The sequence below is a fragment of the Nipponia nippon genome, unplaced genomic scaffold (genome assembly GCF_047370975.1).
Source record: "Nipponia nippon isolate SJK-2023a ecotype South Korea unplaced genomic scaffold, ASM4737097v1 scaffold_4, whole genome shotgun sequence".
In the NCBI taxonomy this organism is placed as follows: domain Eukaryota; kingdom Metazoa; phylum Chordata; class Aves; order Pelecaniformes; family Threskiornithidae; genus Nipponia; species Nipponia nippon.
Genome location: NW_028262358.1, coordinates 19,191,594 through 19,207,815, shown reverse-complemented (window position 1 = coordinate 19,207,815; position 16,222 = coordinate 19,191,594). Strand labels below are relative to the sequence as shown.

Sequence of the window (16,222 nt, the reverse complement as noted above, 5' to 3'; positions counted from 1 at the left end):
GAACCTTAACTTACCAGCTACTTGTATATGTGAAACCCACGAAAGGTAAATGATGGCCAGAAAATGCAGTGTGTGATGGTGGAGGCATTGTTTCCTAGAAAATAATAGGACAGTTGAGTAAGTAATATCCTACTGGACTTAAAAGAAAAAGATTTTCGAGTCTAATCACACGTGAAGTGCTAGTGATAATATCGTATTGACTATATTCACAGTCATTCTGATCTACAGCCCAAATATGAAACAGCTTCACCTAAATCTATTTATAATAGCATGCAGTATACAAAAATACAGCATGCTGGCATAAAAATGCTTTTCTAATTAAATAGGGTATCATTGGAGGAAAGCAGAATATTACACATATTAAAAGCCAATTTATTCCTTCTTTTTTCCAAGAAGCTCTTAGCAGAAAGAGTACCACCTTTTATTCCCTTCTATACTCCTCTCTGCTATTTAGTCAGGAGGGCTTCCTGCCTGTAGATTTACCAACCCCACTTCTGAGCGGGCTGTCTTTATTTGGAGAGAACAATAGTCAGACATTTACTAGAAAGAAGTAATACAACAGGGTTTTCTAATCCCATTAGTGCTTTGACCATTTCTTCCTTCATGGCTCCTTCTTCCTGCCAGACAAAGAGCTACAAACCAAGACAAATCTTTGAGCTTCTCCTCAGGCTAAAATAACACTGTTGCTATCTTATTTGAAGCATTATAAGTTCTAATATTCTTAAATATCCTGTTAAAAGTTTCCTGTTTAACTCCAAGATGCAAGGTTTATGTTGCTATACTAGAGAAGGCCTTAACAGTCATCAAATGAAACTCCCTAAGAAGAAGATTATCACCCTGAAAGTGCTAAAAGATTCAAAATTTTAAGAAAAGGTAACATAATGATTTTTCCAAACAAAAAGGAAAAAGAAGAAGAAAGGAACCAGTTGTACATTTTTCATGTAAAACTCAGCAGGAGAGAATTAGCCTGTATTCAAAAGAAATCCAAAATTACCTTTTCAGTGGTGGCGTCAGCTATGTTACATCACAACCTTGACCTTTTAGCAGACAAAAATCTTAACATCGAAAAAGAGTTCCCAGAATAAAAAGCAACACCAATGTCATGGCTAGATTGTGTAAATACATCAAGTCTACATTGTTGGGCATTTTGGAAACTAAGGACAAGATCAAATTACAAAGCCTTAACTTTCCACTAATTGATAATAAAAATATCAATTATTACACATTATGGTTAGGAAAAGTAGAATTCTTTATTTCTTCTTTGTATTTTATTTTCATATTTCATAGATTTGAGTTTTATCATACTGACAGAATTATAACTGAATCTACGTCTATCGTGCCTATCAGTAAGCTACTAAATCAAACAGTTAAAAGCCAAAAACCTGCAGAACTTAGGCTGCCTAGCAACACTGTTTTGCCCTTTGTGTTTATGTGTACTTTTAACATATTGTTTGAATTTCATTATTACGTATATATTTTTTCCTAACGCTCCACACCACATATGTCTACCACTGGATTTCATCAAGTCGAAGTGTTTTCCATGTTTGACTGTGTAATTGAAGGAAAGCGAATGCAAATAATAATAATAATCATCCTGCCTATATCAATTCAAAAAGGGCATCACCAGCAGAGATAAAGAAGTCATTATCCCATTCAGTGCTTGTCAGGCCACACCTGGAATACTGTGTACAGTTCTGGTCCCCGTTATACAAAAAAGATGCGGACAGGCTGGAGGGGGTCCAGAGAAGGGCCACCAAGATGATCCAGGGTCTGGGAAGCCTGCCGTATGAGGATAGGCTGAGAGAGCTGGGCTTGTTCAGCCTTGAGAAAAGGAGGCTTAGAGGTGATCTCATCACCATGTACCAGTACTGAAAGGGGAGCTACAAAGAAGATGGAGACTCCCTTTTTACAAGGAGTCACATGGTGAGGACAAGGGATAATGGGTACAAGTTACTCCCAGGGAGTTTCCGATTGGACACGAGAGGTAAATTTTTCACAATGAGAACAGTCAATCATTGGAATAATCTCCCCAGGGAAGTGGTTGACTCCGCTATGCTGAACACGTTTAAGACTCAGCTGGACATGGTGCTGGGCCATCTTGTTTCGATTGTGCTAGAAAGGTTGGACCAGATGATCCTTGAGGTCCCTTCCAACCTGGTATTCTATGATTCTACGAATTCATGTTGCCTATTGCTTATCTGCAGGCCCAGGAAGCTCAGTGGAACTGAGATGCACAGGCAGCTCAGAAAACAAAAGCAAAAACGGTGAAAATGCTTCACCTCACATGTAAACAGCAGGTTTCTGCATCTTTCAACAAACACCAAAAAAAAAAAAAAGTATTTCCAAGGAGACAACACAAGGCATTCCTCTGATTCTAACACCTCTCTCATCTGTCAAAGGTCCTCTTCAAAAGCACAGAAACACTAAGGTTGTTAAAAATCAATAGTTGCAAAGCTTTTTAAGCAAAAGCAAAATAATTTCTCTCTCACTAAGATTGTTCCTGAAGAAATGGCTGTAACATTTCTCCTAAATTTCCCAAAACTCAACTCAAGTCAGAAAACAAGCTGGAAAAAATTTAGTGGGAATGAACTGAATGGAATCTGACAGAGATACGAGCAATTAGAGTAGAGCACTGCAATAAAACGCATTATGCAAACTTAGTACAAGTCTCAACAATGATCTGTTAGAAATACTGTGTCTTGCAGGCTATCTACATGCAAATATAGTATTCTTTATAAGACCTCGTTACTGCAAATAACAGATGTATGTATTAGTTAAACATGTGTAAAGTTACAATGACTTTACAAAATAGAACTGAAGTTATCCTTACACATATACGTCTGGAGCAACAGTCTCCGAACTACAAATGTATTCCCCCCACAGTTCTTCAAAGCAGCACTTTGTTGTTTATGCACAACACAGTGAACACACTGGAATAAACTGCCATTTACATACATTTTGTTGTAAAGTATACTACAAAAGCAGATTTGTCAAAATGTTAATTCTATACTTACAGAATTTTTTAAGCAATCATCATCCACATCAAAGTTTGATGTATCAGTGGGGCTGCTGACTTCTGGGATGTAAGGTGCCTCACAGTTTCTAATGTTGTCCCAATCAATCCCAGCAAAAAAAGGATGGTTCTTAAAGTCTTCTATCCCATTTTGTCCAAGTCGATGCTCTCTGCTACAAATGAGCCTTCGGATGAGGTCCTTTGCACTTTCAGAGACATCTGTCACTTGAGCAGGAAACTGAAACCTCTCCTTAAAGATTAAAATAAGAGAAAATAGTTTATTACCAAGAAAAACTTCGAAAAATAACCCTTCCTAGTGAAAACTATTATGTAGAAAAAGAAATGTGCAAATACTCCAGTTCTTAAACATATGCAGTAAGGTTTCTAGGAAAAAGACTTCCCCAATGGATAGAAACTATTGACATTTTTTTTGTCTCCTAGTTTTTCTTCTTTATTTACATTTCTCTTACACTGCTGAATTCTACAGCCACCTCCATGTGGAAGAACGTTTAAGAATCTTCTGCATAAGCCAACCAACGGATCCCGCCACAAGAAAATACCGCAAAAGAATTGATGTAATGTAGCCAAGATTTACTCCACAGAATGAACTAACAGCCATGTTTCCAAATCCAGATTTTTAGTTTTGAACTGCTTTATCCTAAAGCAAAGCCATCTGCGATCCATAACCATAAACTTACTACATGGAAACATATTTTTTGTTCTACGTTTATGAACATTAACATAATTCGTACATAAAAACTCACTTATAAATAAGCCTTCAAGTTACCCTATTACTTATTAAAAATTAGCTTAGAGAGAGACAGAAAGAGAAAGTGCACTAACTTTGTGGTTCATTATTTTCCCATAGGTCTCCACCAAGGACTCAGCATAAAAGGGCGTTTCTCCATAAAGCATTTCATACATGCAAACGCCTAGGGACCACCAGTCACACTCGGGCCCATACTTCCCTTTTCCATCTTCCATGGCCTGCAAGATTTCTGGAGAGATGTAGTCTGGTGTTCCAACTGCCACTGAAGATTGGACCTGTAGAAGTTACATTTCCAGGACTAAAATCAACTTCCATCATTACAGACACTGCTGTTTGTGGCACTGTGCACGTGTATATAAATTTAGCCTAGTGTTCTGGTTATAACAATAACAATTACACACAATAAAAAGGCTTCTAAATTCATCAAGAAATACGTAAGCATCCAAGGTACTACATTAATAGGCATCCCAATAACGTACTTTTGCTCAACTCTTACAAATATTTAATAAGAGAGAAAGAACAAAACTGTCAGTTCTTACGCTTAGAGTTGTTATTAAGTAATTATAGACCGGGTAATCACATATATTAACTCAAATACTTTGCAACACTGTGGGACATGATTAACACACTGGAATTACATTCTAGTCACACCCACTATATACTGTGCAAGTTTAAATATACTACTAAAATACGACGATATGCTAATTGTATCTCATCCTGCTTATACTAAAGCTTACATTTTCAATAAAGATTAGAGCTCAGAGCTCAAAAATGAGAGATTCATAGTTCATCAACAAATACCTACTCAGTACTGATAGTGCAGCTTCTCTTTCTTTATTCATGACTTGACTATATGCATCTAAAAAGCTTTTAATATACAGTAAATCCAAGCAAATGCAGTCATTTTGAACAGAGGTTAGTTACATACCAATACCATTACAATTCCCTTTCATTTGACGTAAGGCACCTTTTCTCTTTATTAGCACAATTTTAGCAGCTAGCAAAGGACTAAAGAAAAGGTGTTTAGGAAAATATCATTCTTTCTGATTTACCGTTCCATCTTCCATCAGTTTCAGACAAGAACCAAAATCTGCTAATCGAATATGTCCATTCATATCCATCAAAATGTTGTCTGGTTTAATATCCCTGCAAATAAAACACATTTCAGAATCAGTATAAAAATGTATTGTATAACATGTAGTCCAAGCATTAACTCTGCAACACCCTTATCATTCAAAACCAGCAACAGATCAGTAGACAGAACACAATCACTCATCATATGATAAAATTCGCACCAAGGACATTTCGTGACAGGGGCTGTGGATCAAATCATATAATGCCTGTGAATATTAGTAAGAATTGTGTGGTCAAATTCCTCTCATCTCTCACAGGTAGAAATGAGACTCTTACTCGCTCTGAACTTTTGTACGTAAAACTTCTAAATCATCTAAAGAATTTTAGTGAAGAACTCTCAAGTGAAAGATGCATATTTATACTGGAGCTGTAAAACCATCTCTAAGTTTTACTATAGAATGAAGGTCACTGAAGCTGTAAAATAATTAACATATTTTTAAATCTAGTGTCTTTCATCAACATTTTTCTCTCATGTACATTTCAGCTCACTATGTACGCCTGTCATACTTCTGCTGAAATGGCCAGCAAAGCCATTGTACACATTGCTGCAGCTCTGCTTGGCCAAATTCTGCAGCTCTCTCATTCAGGTCGTGATACACACGGAAAAATCTTTCTAAGCAGGCAACATAATAAACACTTCTTATTTTGAAAATTTGACTCTTTTTTTTTTGTCTCATGTTTTACAGATACCTAAGTATACTGAAATACAGATAAAGTGTATGCCACCAGTATGCAGCTGACTAGGATGAAAGCATCTGTGCTCTCTAAATTACCAGCGGTGCATTTATTGTTCAACTTGCAAACTAGGTTCAAATGCTGAAATTCCTTTTCATTAAAGTACAGTTATTAGAAATACACATTAAGCTACATTTTTTAAATATATGACATTACTACATTCTTACTCTAACCTTTCTCAGTGAACAGTCATTTATAAGACATAAGATCAAATCCCCTAAAACAAACAAAAAACAAGTGAAGCCCTGACTTTGCTTCATTCCCCTAACAAATTATAAATGAATGTCATCAATTGCTTTGCAGACAAATTTCAAAATGTTCACAAGCTAAGATACTCACACTGCACATGAGAGCAAGGGTTTGTCAGGTTTTTCTGTTTTTTAATAAAAACTGAGTTATAAGTGATGTTTATTGAGAATTTATAATGGCAAAAAAATTATACCACCACCTTGAATAACATTACAGAATCAATGGCATGAAGGTGTTGCACTGTTATACACTCCGTGACAATTAATATAGTAACAGTGTGTTGTTTTGAAGAAAAGTACTTTCTGAATTTGTGTTACCCAAAGGCAAGCAGGCAACGGCCCATGCTGAAAACAAATTTTAGCCACCTTCCAAACATGCGGAAACATTTACAAAGTAAAAAGCAAACACTACTTAAGAAATCCTACTTTTGCTTCTCGCAACTGAGCATAAAGACAATTCTTTACAAAGTAAATCATAAAAATTAACCGAGTCCATTCTCTAAATAACATTCTTCCACTTCATTTTTGCTGACACTGAATATGCCGAAGAACTGCAGCCTCCAGATTGAGACACTTTTATTTATTTTACATTCACCCACAAAAAACATTCCTTACACATGTTCCTAAATAAAAACAAACACATGCTATTGAGACCTCTGGAATTATAACTTCAGTTTAAAACACTTTGCAAAAACATGCACCTAAAAATCAAGTTCCTCTTAGAAGCTGGACCTAGTTCAAGCTAAACAAAAACATGAGTCACCCTTGAGGCTCCATTTATCCATGTTTTATCTTTTAATATATTCCCAAGAGAAATAATAATAATAATAATAATCATCATCATCATCATACCAACCTCCCCCACTCAATCTCACAAAACAGCAGAAAACATGAAAAATCTCACTCTGCTGTCAACACTCTGCAAAAACAAACCTGCAAACACCACTGAAAGCACTCAAAGGAACAAGGATTACTTGCAAAGCGAAGTTTGTAAGGCTCAGTAATAACTTCATAAGAACAATTTTTATAGTTGAGGAAAAAAAAGAGACCAACTTAATGCACACAAATGCTTTTCAGCTCTTGTAACAGAAGGTATGGGTTATGAACAACTGTTCTGAATTCAACTGAACTACATTAATAAAAGACAGTTTGAAAGACAAGAATTGCTGGCACCTGCAGAGCAGAGTGGGCTATAAGCAAAGGAAAAGTAAAGAAAATTATGAGCCCCAAAGGGGAACAAGGAAGGGGAGTAATTATTGCCAGTGTAACTGAAGAGTTCGAAGGTGGTGATTATGGGGAAAAATAATGTGTCATAAAACCCGCATCTCTACTGAGCCTGCAGTTGTTAGATTCCATAAGAATTATGAGTTTTGTTCCGGGTTTTTGTTTTGAATGACATTTGGTGACTCTCCTTTAGTGATCAGAACTGATTCTTCTCCTGTTCTAAACAGAGCATGGTCTTCCCTCTTCACACCCACTCCACATTCCCAGTTTCTTCACTGTACTTGTTTCCTCTTCCCACACTTCCATCTCAGCTGCAGTTTTATTCCTATCATCCCCTGCCTCCTAGGCTCACCTCAAAAGTTGAGAGGTCAAATCCTCCATGGCCTATCAAGTCCGAAGTCCTAGTCTCCCTGCATGTACACCATTTACCTAATGTTTTTTTTCCTCCCATCTCAGCTCTCAGCAGTCAGTATTTCCCCATAGTCATTTCCCAGATTACCTTCCCATTCCCACTGACTTCCTATTCCCCTAATCCTTGCTATCCTCCTTCCTTAGGTCTAATTTTTGTTCTGTTGCACAGGAATCTTTGGCACCAAAAGGAAGAGTGCTGTTAACAACAAAGAGCCTCCACACCGTCTCTAGTGTCTATTTACTAACATCTCCCAAAATTGCAGGGCAAGTCCCTTCATTCTTATAGCTCTGAAACTGCAAACTACAGCAGAAGAAAACTGAAAGAGCAGTTATGGAGCAAACTCTGCTTATGGTTGTTTGAAACTCATAACAACTGGCATACTGGGGGGTGGGGGGGGGGAATTATAACCTGAAAATATCTAGGTGGGGGGGAAAAATATCTACGTGGGGGGCAGAAGAATGAAAATACATCCATGACTCAAGGAAGATTCTCTCCTGGATTTCAACAATGCCTCCATATCCCAGAGCAGAATTTCTCACGGGGCTTGTAAGAATTATTTAATTAATTTAAAATCTATATAGGAAAAGCAATGCATGTTTCTTGATCTTGTTCCTGGAAAGAGATGGCACTTACTGCTTCAGAAAGATACTAAGGAAGGAAAATTCCAGGCCAAGTAGCTAAAATCCGGCAAAAGTAATGAGCAAATAATGAAAAGTTATGGGGTTTAGCGAATAGACCACTGGGCTGAATCTCCATAGATAAGAGTTACTGGGTGATTGTGGGCAAACCATTTCAACATCACTCAATGATAACACCGGTGCTCAGTCAAGCAACTGATATCATCTGGCTAGAAGGGTCTGGAGCACTAATATTCTAATAACCCTGCAATTAGTTCACTATAATAAAAGATAAAGGCGCACTTGAAATATGAAACAATAATTCAGTTTCAAGAAGTATAAGCATTTGGAAGCCATTTTATGAACCAGATTTACAGTAGGAACAAGTATTGAATTGGGGGAATTGTTCTGACACCACTGTGCCCTCTGGAGACCCTGAGTTCTACCAAGTCCCAGACGGTTCAGCCCTACTCTTGAGAGCAGCTTCTGTGGGAAGTCCAACGTGCAATGGGTACAGGTTGCCAGAGTTAGACCTGGTACAAATCAAGCTTGTACAGGTTCTTCAAATGCACTCTACAGTGAATTAAGGGGACATGGGTATCCAGCATACCCAAAGAAATAAAAATCTTCCTTAAACCAACTTTTTTGTAGCATTGCCACCTGAGGATGTGAACTAAGCAAAGATTGCTGTTCTGCTTTTTTTTTGAATGAGTGATATACCAGCATCAAAGGAGCTAGAAGTCTGGACCGAATAAACTTCTTTAAACACACATATGTCCATTTAAACCATGACTCCAACACAGAGTATAGGAGTGCCTTCTGTTTTTCTGAGCTGCATTGGCCTTGATTGTAGGAGAAAATCAGCAGCTTGGATAAAGTGATGTCTTCGCATTTGTTTTGCAGACTTCCGCTATTTGCTTCTGTTCATCTGGAGAATGCTATAAGAATAAACAGTCTCTGTGATACTGGAAACTTCACTTGCACAGAAAATGAGTGTGGAGGCTTATGAAAAAAATTTGAAAAATCTTTAATCAATCATTTTCCATAATGCTTCTTGGTTTAATCTGGGGAGCTGTTCTTCAGATTGGCATGTTTACCTGGATGACTTCACTCACCTCTCTTTAAAACAGTTTACTTTCTTAAGCCATAATTAAACCCCAAACATTTTACATACTAACTGTGTTAATATAAACAACATTCTGAAATGGGACTACAGCAGACATCTGGATTATTGCCATTCATTTTGATTTCTCTGTTAATGAGCCAGAGTAGAATTTTATTTGTTCAGTAAGACTCAAGAAAAAGTATTCCCTCTGAGACGTGCTAAATCCATAGCACATTCCAGCTGTAAAACAAACTAAAAAGACTTTTTAATACATGTGAATGTATTTTTTTTTTTCCTGGACTCATTTCTGATACTAAACGGAATTTCAGGAATCGTGAGGTCTTGCGTACTGAAATTTGGACTAGACAACCCTCCTTAAGTTCCTTCCAACTTGAATTATCTGACCATCTTATGGTTTCAAAGTATACCTGTTCCTGAGGTTCATCTATGTCATTTGTTGAATCATCGAATCAATGTTATTCAGTTATTTGCAAGACCACGTGAAGTTCCTCACATCTACAGCTCAGGAAGCAGCAAATTCCAGAAGTATCTTATTTTGTTTCATGGGCAGCCTCATGGAGGCAGGGGACCAGACAAACAGAAAGGAAGCTACATCAAAAATAGAGTGACATTTAATGCAAGAACTGTAATACAATGATTAAGCAGCAGTCGTGTCAGACACTACCAAAGATTGTGACAATGGACCAACTCACAGGCCCACATATTTAAGTTTAAGCAATAAAAACCCTTCTGGCATTACAGAGTTTGTGACCAGTAGGGATTCCTCTTCTTGGTAACTATACAGTTACGATGCAGAACGTGCTCGCTTTGGTTATTCATTTGTAATGTATTTATTCTCTTTTTCAAAACAAAAATCATCAGGCAGAAATGGAGGAAAAGGCGAGTCTCTCTCTGTAACCAATATCAATAAAAGGTGGCCAGATGGTGCAAGGGGACACCTCTCAATATGCCCTCATTGGAATAAACATTTCAGATGCTAATGGACTGTCCTGATGTACACAGTCGAGCTCTTAAAAAAGCAGCAGAACTGAAATGACAATAAAAGGGCTTATGAGATTCTAAATTCAACAACTGCAATGTGAGCTGAGCCTGAAGAAAGAAATCGACCTGTCTGAAATCCAAGGACCAATTTGATAGCTGAGCTACCAGTTTATTTTAGCCCACTGGATAAGAAAGGGATAATCTGGAGAACAAATTTTTATTTCTAATGTTAACATTAGAAAAGCATGGAAATTAATTAATTTTCCTAAACAGGTCATACTCCCCAAGACGTAGTATTTTTTTAAATACTACCAATGCAAATTAAAATACCAGCAGATGAGAAAAATAAATTCATTTCAGGTGTAACTGCTGGCACAGAGAAACTGATCCACACAACTTATTACTAATTGAGGATTTCACAGCACATTATTTTCTCATTATACATGCAAGAGCATTTCCCAAAAGTATAAATCAAAAGGTTAAAAGCAGACATCGATGGTTACAATTATCCACTCTTACAACAAGAAACGTTATCCTTTGCCAAGTTACCTACCCTAAAAAAAACCATAACCAAGATCTTACTGCCAGAATGCCTGGACTTTTTATCCAAAATTCCTTCAGAACACAGGATTATCCTTAGTCAGGACAGAAGTTTGGCAAACTATTTATTTCACTCCCTTCTGTTGTTTCAGGCAGACTTTTCTTCCACACTCCTCGTCACACAGCAATGCTACATCCATGATAAAAAATGAAGACATTTGGTTTTGGCAGCATTCCAATGAAAGGAGAAAATTTGGTGCCTGTGAAGTTTTTATTAAGGTATTCAGCGATGCCATACTGACAGCCCGCTTAAGATATGCAGAGTGAAACAGCTGGTGAACTTCCATCAAGAATGCTAGTCAATTGATACATTTTTTTTCACAGTGAAACCTACGGGCATTGATGTCCGGGAGTTTATTTCTATTGTCCATTACACTGTACTGGGTTATATCAAAGTTGCCATACTCTGCCAACTAAAGTTTATCTGAATTCTAGTGAGGAAAAACTAGAAATAGGCTCCATCTGGCAGAAAGACCGATGTGCAATGAGCCAAATTAGATTTGGACAGTCGGCAGTTATTCTTTAGTAATCCCAATACGACAGGCTGCACAAGATAGCAGCATGAGAAAACTGGAATATGTTGCACCTCATTAACTGTGCCTTATATCAAGACTCTACGGTGCCTCCTCCTAAACAGACACTCCTCCACTTTTGGGTGGAATCCAAAAAGTGCATATTTCAATTGAATTCAAAATTATTTCAATAACTTTGATCACAACCTTATTCTTTAAATAGCACCCAAACACAGTTGCATCACGTTTATGTATTAAACAAAATCTGCTTCATATAAAGCTGACAAACGAAAGCTTGCAACTGATAAAGACATAGTAGCCTTGCATACAGCCTCGAAGTCAATAGGAATAGTCAAAGACTAAACACTTTAGGATTTAGGCCTTAATAAGCAAAGCAACTACATGGAAAAATAAATGCTATAAATAATCTTACTTAAAAATTACAATGAGGAGGTTCAACCTTTTTTTCCTTAAACAGTATCTTAATACTGTAAAACTCCCTTGTTTTGTCATTAGCTCTTGATAATAGATCACTATGTATGCGTTGTTCCAGGAACACCCAGTAATTCACCTCTACTAAAAGAATCTCGCTACTCTCAGCAGCAGGAGATTCAACTAAATCTCATTAAAGTCAGGGGACAGACTCCCATCAATTCCTAAGAAACATCAACCAAACCCAAGACAATAAAGATTCTAGATCTGTGATATAGTCATTATTTATTATCAGTGTGTGCAATTTTATATTTATACTGTTACACATCGTAACAGTAAGTTAAGTTTTATTCTTAGTAATATTACAAAACTAAACGCAAGACAATACAGAAATCAAGGTTTCATGTACTAGATGCAGTACATGTGCTACATCACATACAGAATTAGGTACTGAATCCAAACTTACTTAGTTTCAGACCATACGTTCTGCCAAAGTGCATTTTTTAATCCCTAATCCAGATTGAGAGAAGTAACTTCTGTGTCCACTAAAAGTAAAGTAATTGCATTCCTCTTTTACTGCAAAGAACTTGCACCACAGACTTGAAGTATACAATGCAAAAAAGACTGAGGCAAATTGTTATCCACATTGAGCGTGAGCAACACAAGTAGTAATGAATTTAAACCCCAATGAAAGCTACTTAGACGAGACATTAGAAAACACTTTCATAATAACGACAGTAGGACACTGGAACAAATTCCTTAGGGAAATTTCACCATCTCCATCACTGTATTTTTTTTAAGAACTGGTTAGACAAGCATCTGTCAAGAGTGGTTTAGCTATAGTTTGATCTTGCCTTGCAGCAGCAGAAAAGTATTAGCTGACCTCTCCAAGTCCTCTCCCAGTCCTTTTCTCTACAGTTCCATACCGCTATTTAATTTCTGCCACTCAGACAAGTATTCTGGACACAACACAGCATTTACCTTATGGTATCCAATGTTCTTTATGAATTTCAAATGCTAATAAAGGAAATAATAACAAACAACAGGGAACGAGTACATCAGCCAACACATATACATCTTGAGTTTGTTCAGGCACTGATATTCATTCCTGAACACTTGAACTGAGTGCAGTTACTGGCTTATATATGCTTCACCACATATTATAATGTCTTAGAATTAATTTACCTTAGAAAAATGTGCATATGTATTTGCTTTCAAATAATGGATCTCTCAAATATGATAACAGTTCTAAAACAAGGATAATTATTTTTACAAGCTGCTTATACCCATTTTTTTCCCCTTCTTTTAAAAAAATAAGTACAAGGAATGATTTGAAAAATTCTTCTTGATAAGTGCTTGGCAGCTACATACTCCCTGTAGCTATTGTTCTTCATCTAAAATGCTAATCAACTGACAGAACCAGATATCTATGGAGAAAACCCTCACATCCAGGCTAGGCCCCTCATGCAGTATTTTGAAGAGATGTCAGGGCAAAGTCACTTGTGATGTCTACGGATTGTTTCTATTGTCGTGTCAGTTTTACAGACTAAAATCAGGAACACACTGTGTCATTTTACACCCATTTTAAATGAAACCTTACAATGCTGATTTATGGATGCCATTTTAAACTCTTACAAAATAAAAATAGAAGAGTTGTAGACATCAACAGAAAGACAATTCCTTATGGCAAACAATCATGGATAGGTAAGTCCATAGCAGAAAGTCCGATAGCCGGTCTGACTACCAAACATTGGAACCATCAAAAATCAAATGAAAAACCCAAAAATGAACTGGCCTCTTAGAGCAGAGCAAGAATATAGAAACTAGGAACTTCCCTCAGGGTTGTCTCCTACCCGAGTTATTCATATTAGACCAAAAAACTTGTAGGAACTCAAATATAAAATTGGGCACACAGAAAGAGTTGAACATTTGAATGTTTAATAATGCATTGATCTTGAACAGAATAGTATTGTTGAGTAAAAATTCATGCATAAAAACATGAGAGCCTTGTACTGTATTTCTTTTCAGGTAATTTTAATAGTGGCAAATAGCGATTTATGATCGTCTCGCAGGATGCAATAAATGTGAGGCACAATCATAAAAGTTTTGAAAGATGTGCAAACTAAAGATGGGAGAAACAAAACAAGCACGTTTTTTATTTTTTTAGAAACAAAAGTCAATTTGAAAAACAAGTATTTGGTTTGAGAAGTCCAAACATCAGCATAGGAAGTTAGTAAAAATTGCTACTAACTGAATGCAATTTGTATAAACTCAAGAAGCAGACAATGCTCAGGAAATGAGATAAATATTCGTACATGAAACAAGACAAGTTGTAATATAACTACAGAACAATACTCTAAAGCTCTGGAGGTACTATACCATTCACTGATCAAAGTCAATCCAGAATTATGGTTACTTTGAAAGGACTACTCAAAATCCAACTGGACATGGCACTTGTCAATCTGCTCTCATTGACCCTGCTCTGAGCAGGAGGGTTGGAGTAGTTGATCTCAAGAGGTCCCTTCCAACATCTACCATCCTGTGATTCTGAAATTATGATTAAAGCTGCCTTTTCAATTTTCTTTCAATAACAACATTCTGGTTATACTGTATCAAAGCTCCCCAAATCTAATTCTGAACTGCAGTAACACCGAGATACTATATATTCAGCTGTAGCAGCATACGTACTTCTGAGTTCTTCTGGCTCAAGACAGAATGTGTCTTTAACCTTAGTATTAATAATGTGCCTGTTTTTGCACTGGGAATTGTAGTTCATAAAACAAAAATTGGCAAAGTCTCTCTCTCTCAACTGTACAAGGATATGACAGGTAAAACCACGAAATCATCATGATAATTTCTTGACATTCAGTAGTAGTCAGGCTTACAAAATTTGTTAAAGTGAAAAACTTCCTGTTCCTGCTCTAAAGTCTGGCAAACAGAAAGCCCCTATTTATCCCCACATGCTTGGTAATCAAGGTTAGTCTTTGACACTGCTGACACTGTTGAGATAGCAAATGCTGGCAAGACTGGCCTCAAGCCATTCGATAACACTACATGAGTAGCCATCCCCACCACCGCTCCTTCGCACAGGTTTTCTCTAGGTCTTACGTCCTGGCTATCAGAGGAGCCTCATCTCCTCATAAGAACAGCTTCAGCACACGAGTCTGCGGCTACAACAGGGCACAGCATACAAGTCTCCTCCTTGTGTCTCAGAAGTTTGGTAACCACCATAGCTCTGTTGCCCTAAAGCAGCGTCTTTCTTTCACATACCAGTTTCAAGAAGAGTTTACACTTACTGCCAGAAAATGTTAAAGGATCAGCTACCTGGTTTATGCTATTGAAACGTAACTTCATCATACGGTTTGCCTCTCACATCAGGAGCCCCAGCTACAGTCATAGCTTCCCCTAACGTCTCTTGCTTTTCTTAACTGAGGACTCTATCCTCATCCTGACTCCCTAGTTAACCATATTGAAACTTACTGTACAACAATTTTGAAGTTAACAAGCAAAGGAAGACAAGACTTTTTTTTTTTTTTTTTTAAAAAAAACCAAACAGTAGGGCAAGGTTTATAGTAAGACTTTTAAGTGGCAAAATATATATGGAATTTGCTGAAGATGCAAACTAGGCACAATTCTGGCCTGGACTACTTATCTGAAACTTCATATTCCAGTGCATGGATTATTTTTCTCGCTATGTTTCCTTAGCTAAATTGTTGTAAATTTGCAGTAACTATATGCATGCTTCTTTATTATTACGAAAGAATATTCTTAGGAATACACATGCACTAGAACAGAGTACATAAATACATCCCAAAGAAGAGGATTTAAGTCAGGACTGTTTGCTTATCGATGGTTCTTCAGAACCCAACTACTTGCAGGCAGGAGGGTTCAAAATAGGTGTTTAAATTACACCTTTATGTGACTAATTAACTGTGCCCACACTGAAAATACACCAGTAACTTGAAATGAAGGAGCCTCTGGGAAAAAAAAATGATGGCAGGAGTGGATTGCTCACCTAGCAAGCAGCCTACACCAGAGGGGCCCTGAAGAAAAAAAACAGTTGAAAATGGGCTGTGAACCAGAAGTTTTGCCACGGTGGGCTACGTACTATTTGCGAAGGAAGAGTTGGGAAACTTTCATTTACACAGCATTTAGGAAACAAAACAAAAAACTTGATTTCATTTCTCTACCTCCATCTGGTGTTCTTCTAGTTTTCTAATAAGCTACGAATACATGCAGTGGAGGACCTGGCTGAGGGCACTCACTGTTTTCGCTTCTCTAACCTGCCCAGCTGTCACAATGCTTTTTTTGGATCTGATCGTTCTGCTTATAGTTTCACATTCCTCAACAGAAACTCCACACCAACAATATTCATCAGAGAAAACAGCCATTTGAGTCAACACTTGAGAGAAAAATGGC

At 37.2% G+C, this 16,222-nt stretch overlaps 1 protein-coding gene across 5 annotated transcripts in view; it reads right to left on the bottom strand.

The window, feature by feature from the left end:
• The window catches only part of CDC42BPA (CDC42 binding protein kinase alpha), a 188,669-nt gene that overhangs the window by 74,435 nt on the left and 98,012 nt on the right, over nucleotides 1-16,222 (bottom strand). For all 5 annotated transcript variants that reach the window (XM_087774754.1, XM_087774757.1, XM_087774758.1 and 2 more), the window contains exons 7-10: nucleotides 4,835-4,928; nucleotides 3,857-4,057; nucleotides 3,015-3,263; nucleotides 15-94 (exon numbers count right to left, since the gene is read on the bottom strand). In XM_087774754.1, the coding sequence (XP_087630880.1) occupies nucleotides 15-94; nucleotides 3,015-3,263; nucleotides 3,857-4,057; nucleotides 4,835-4,928 (624 nt within the window). The remainder of the gene's footprint in view (nucleotides 1-14; nucleotides 95-3,014; nucleotides 3,264-3,856; nucleotides 4,058-4,834; nucleotides 4,929-16,222) is intronic.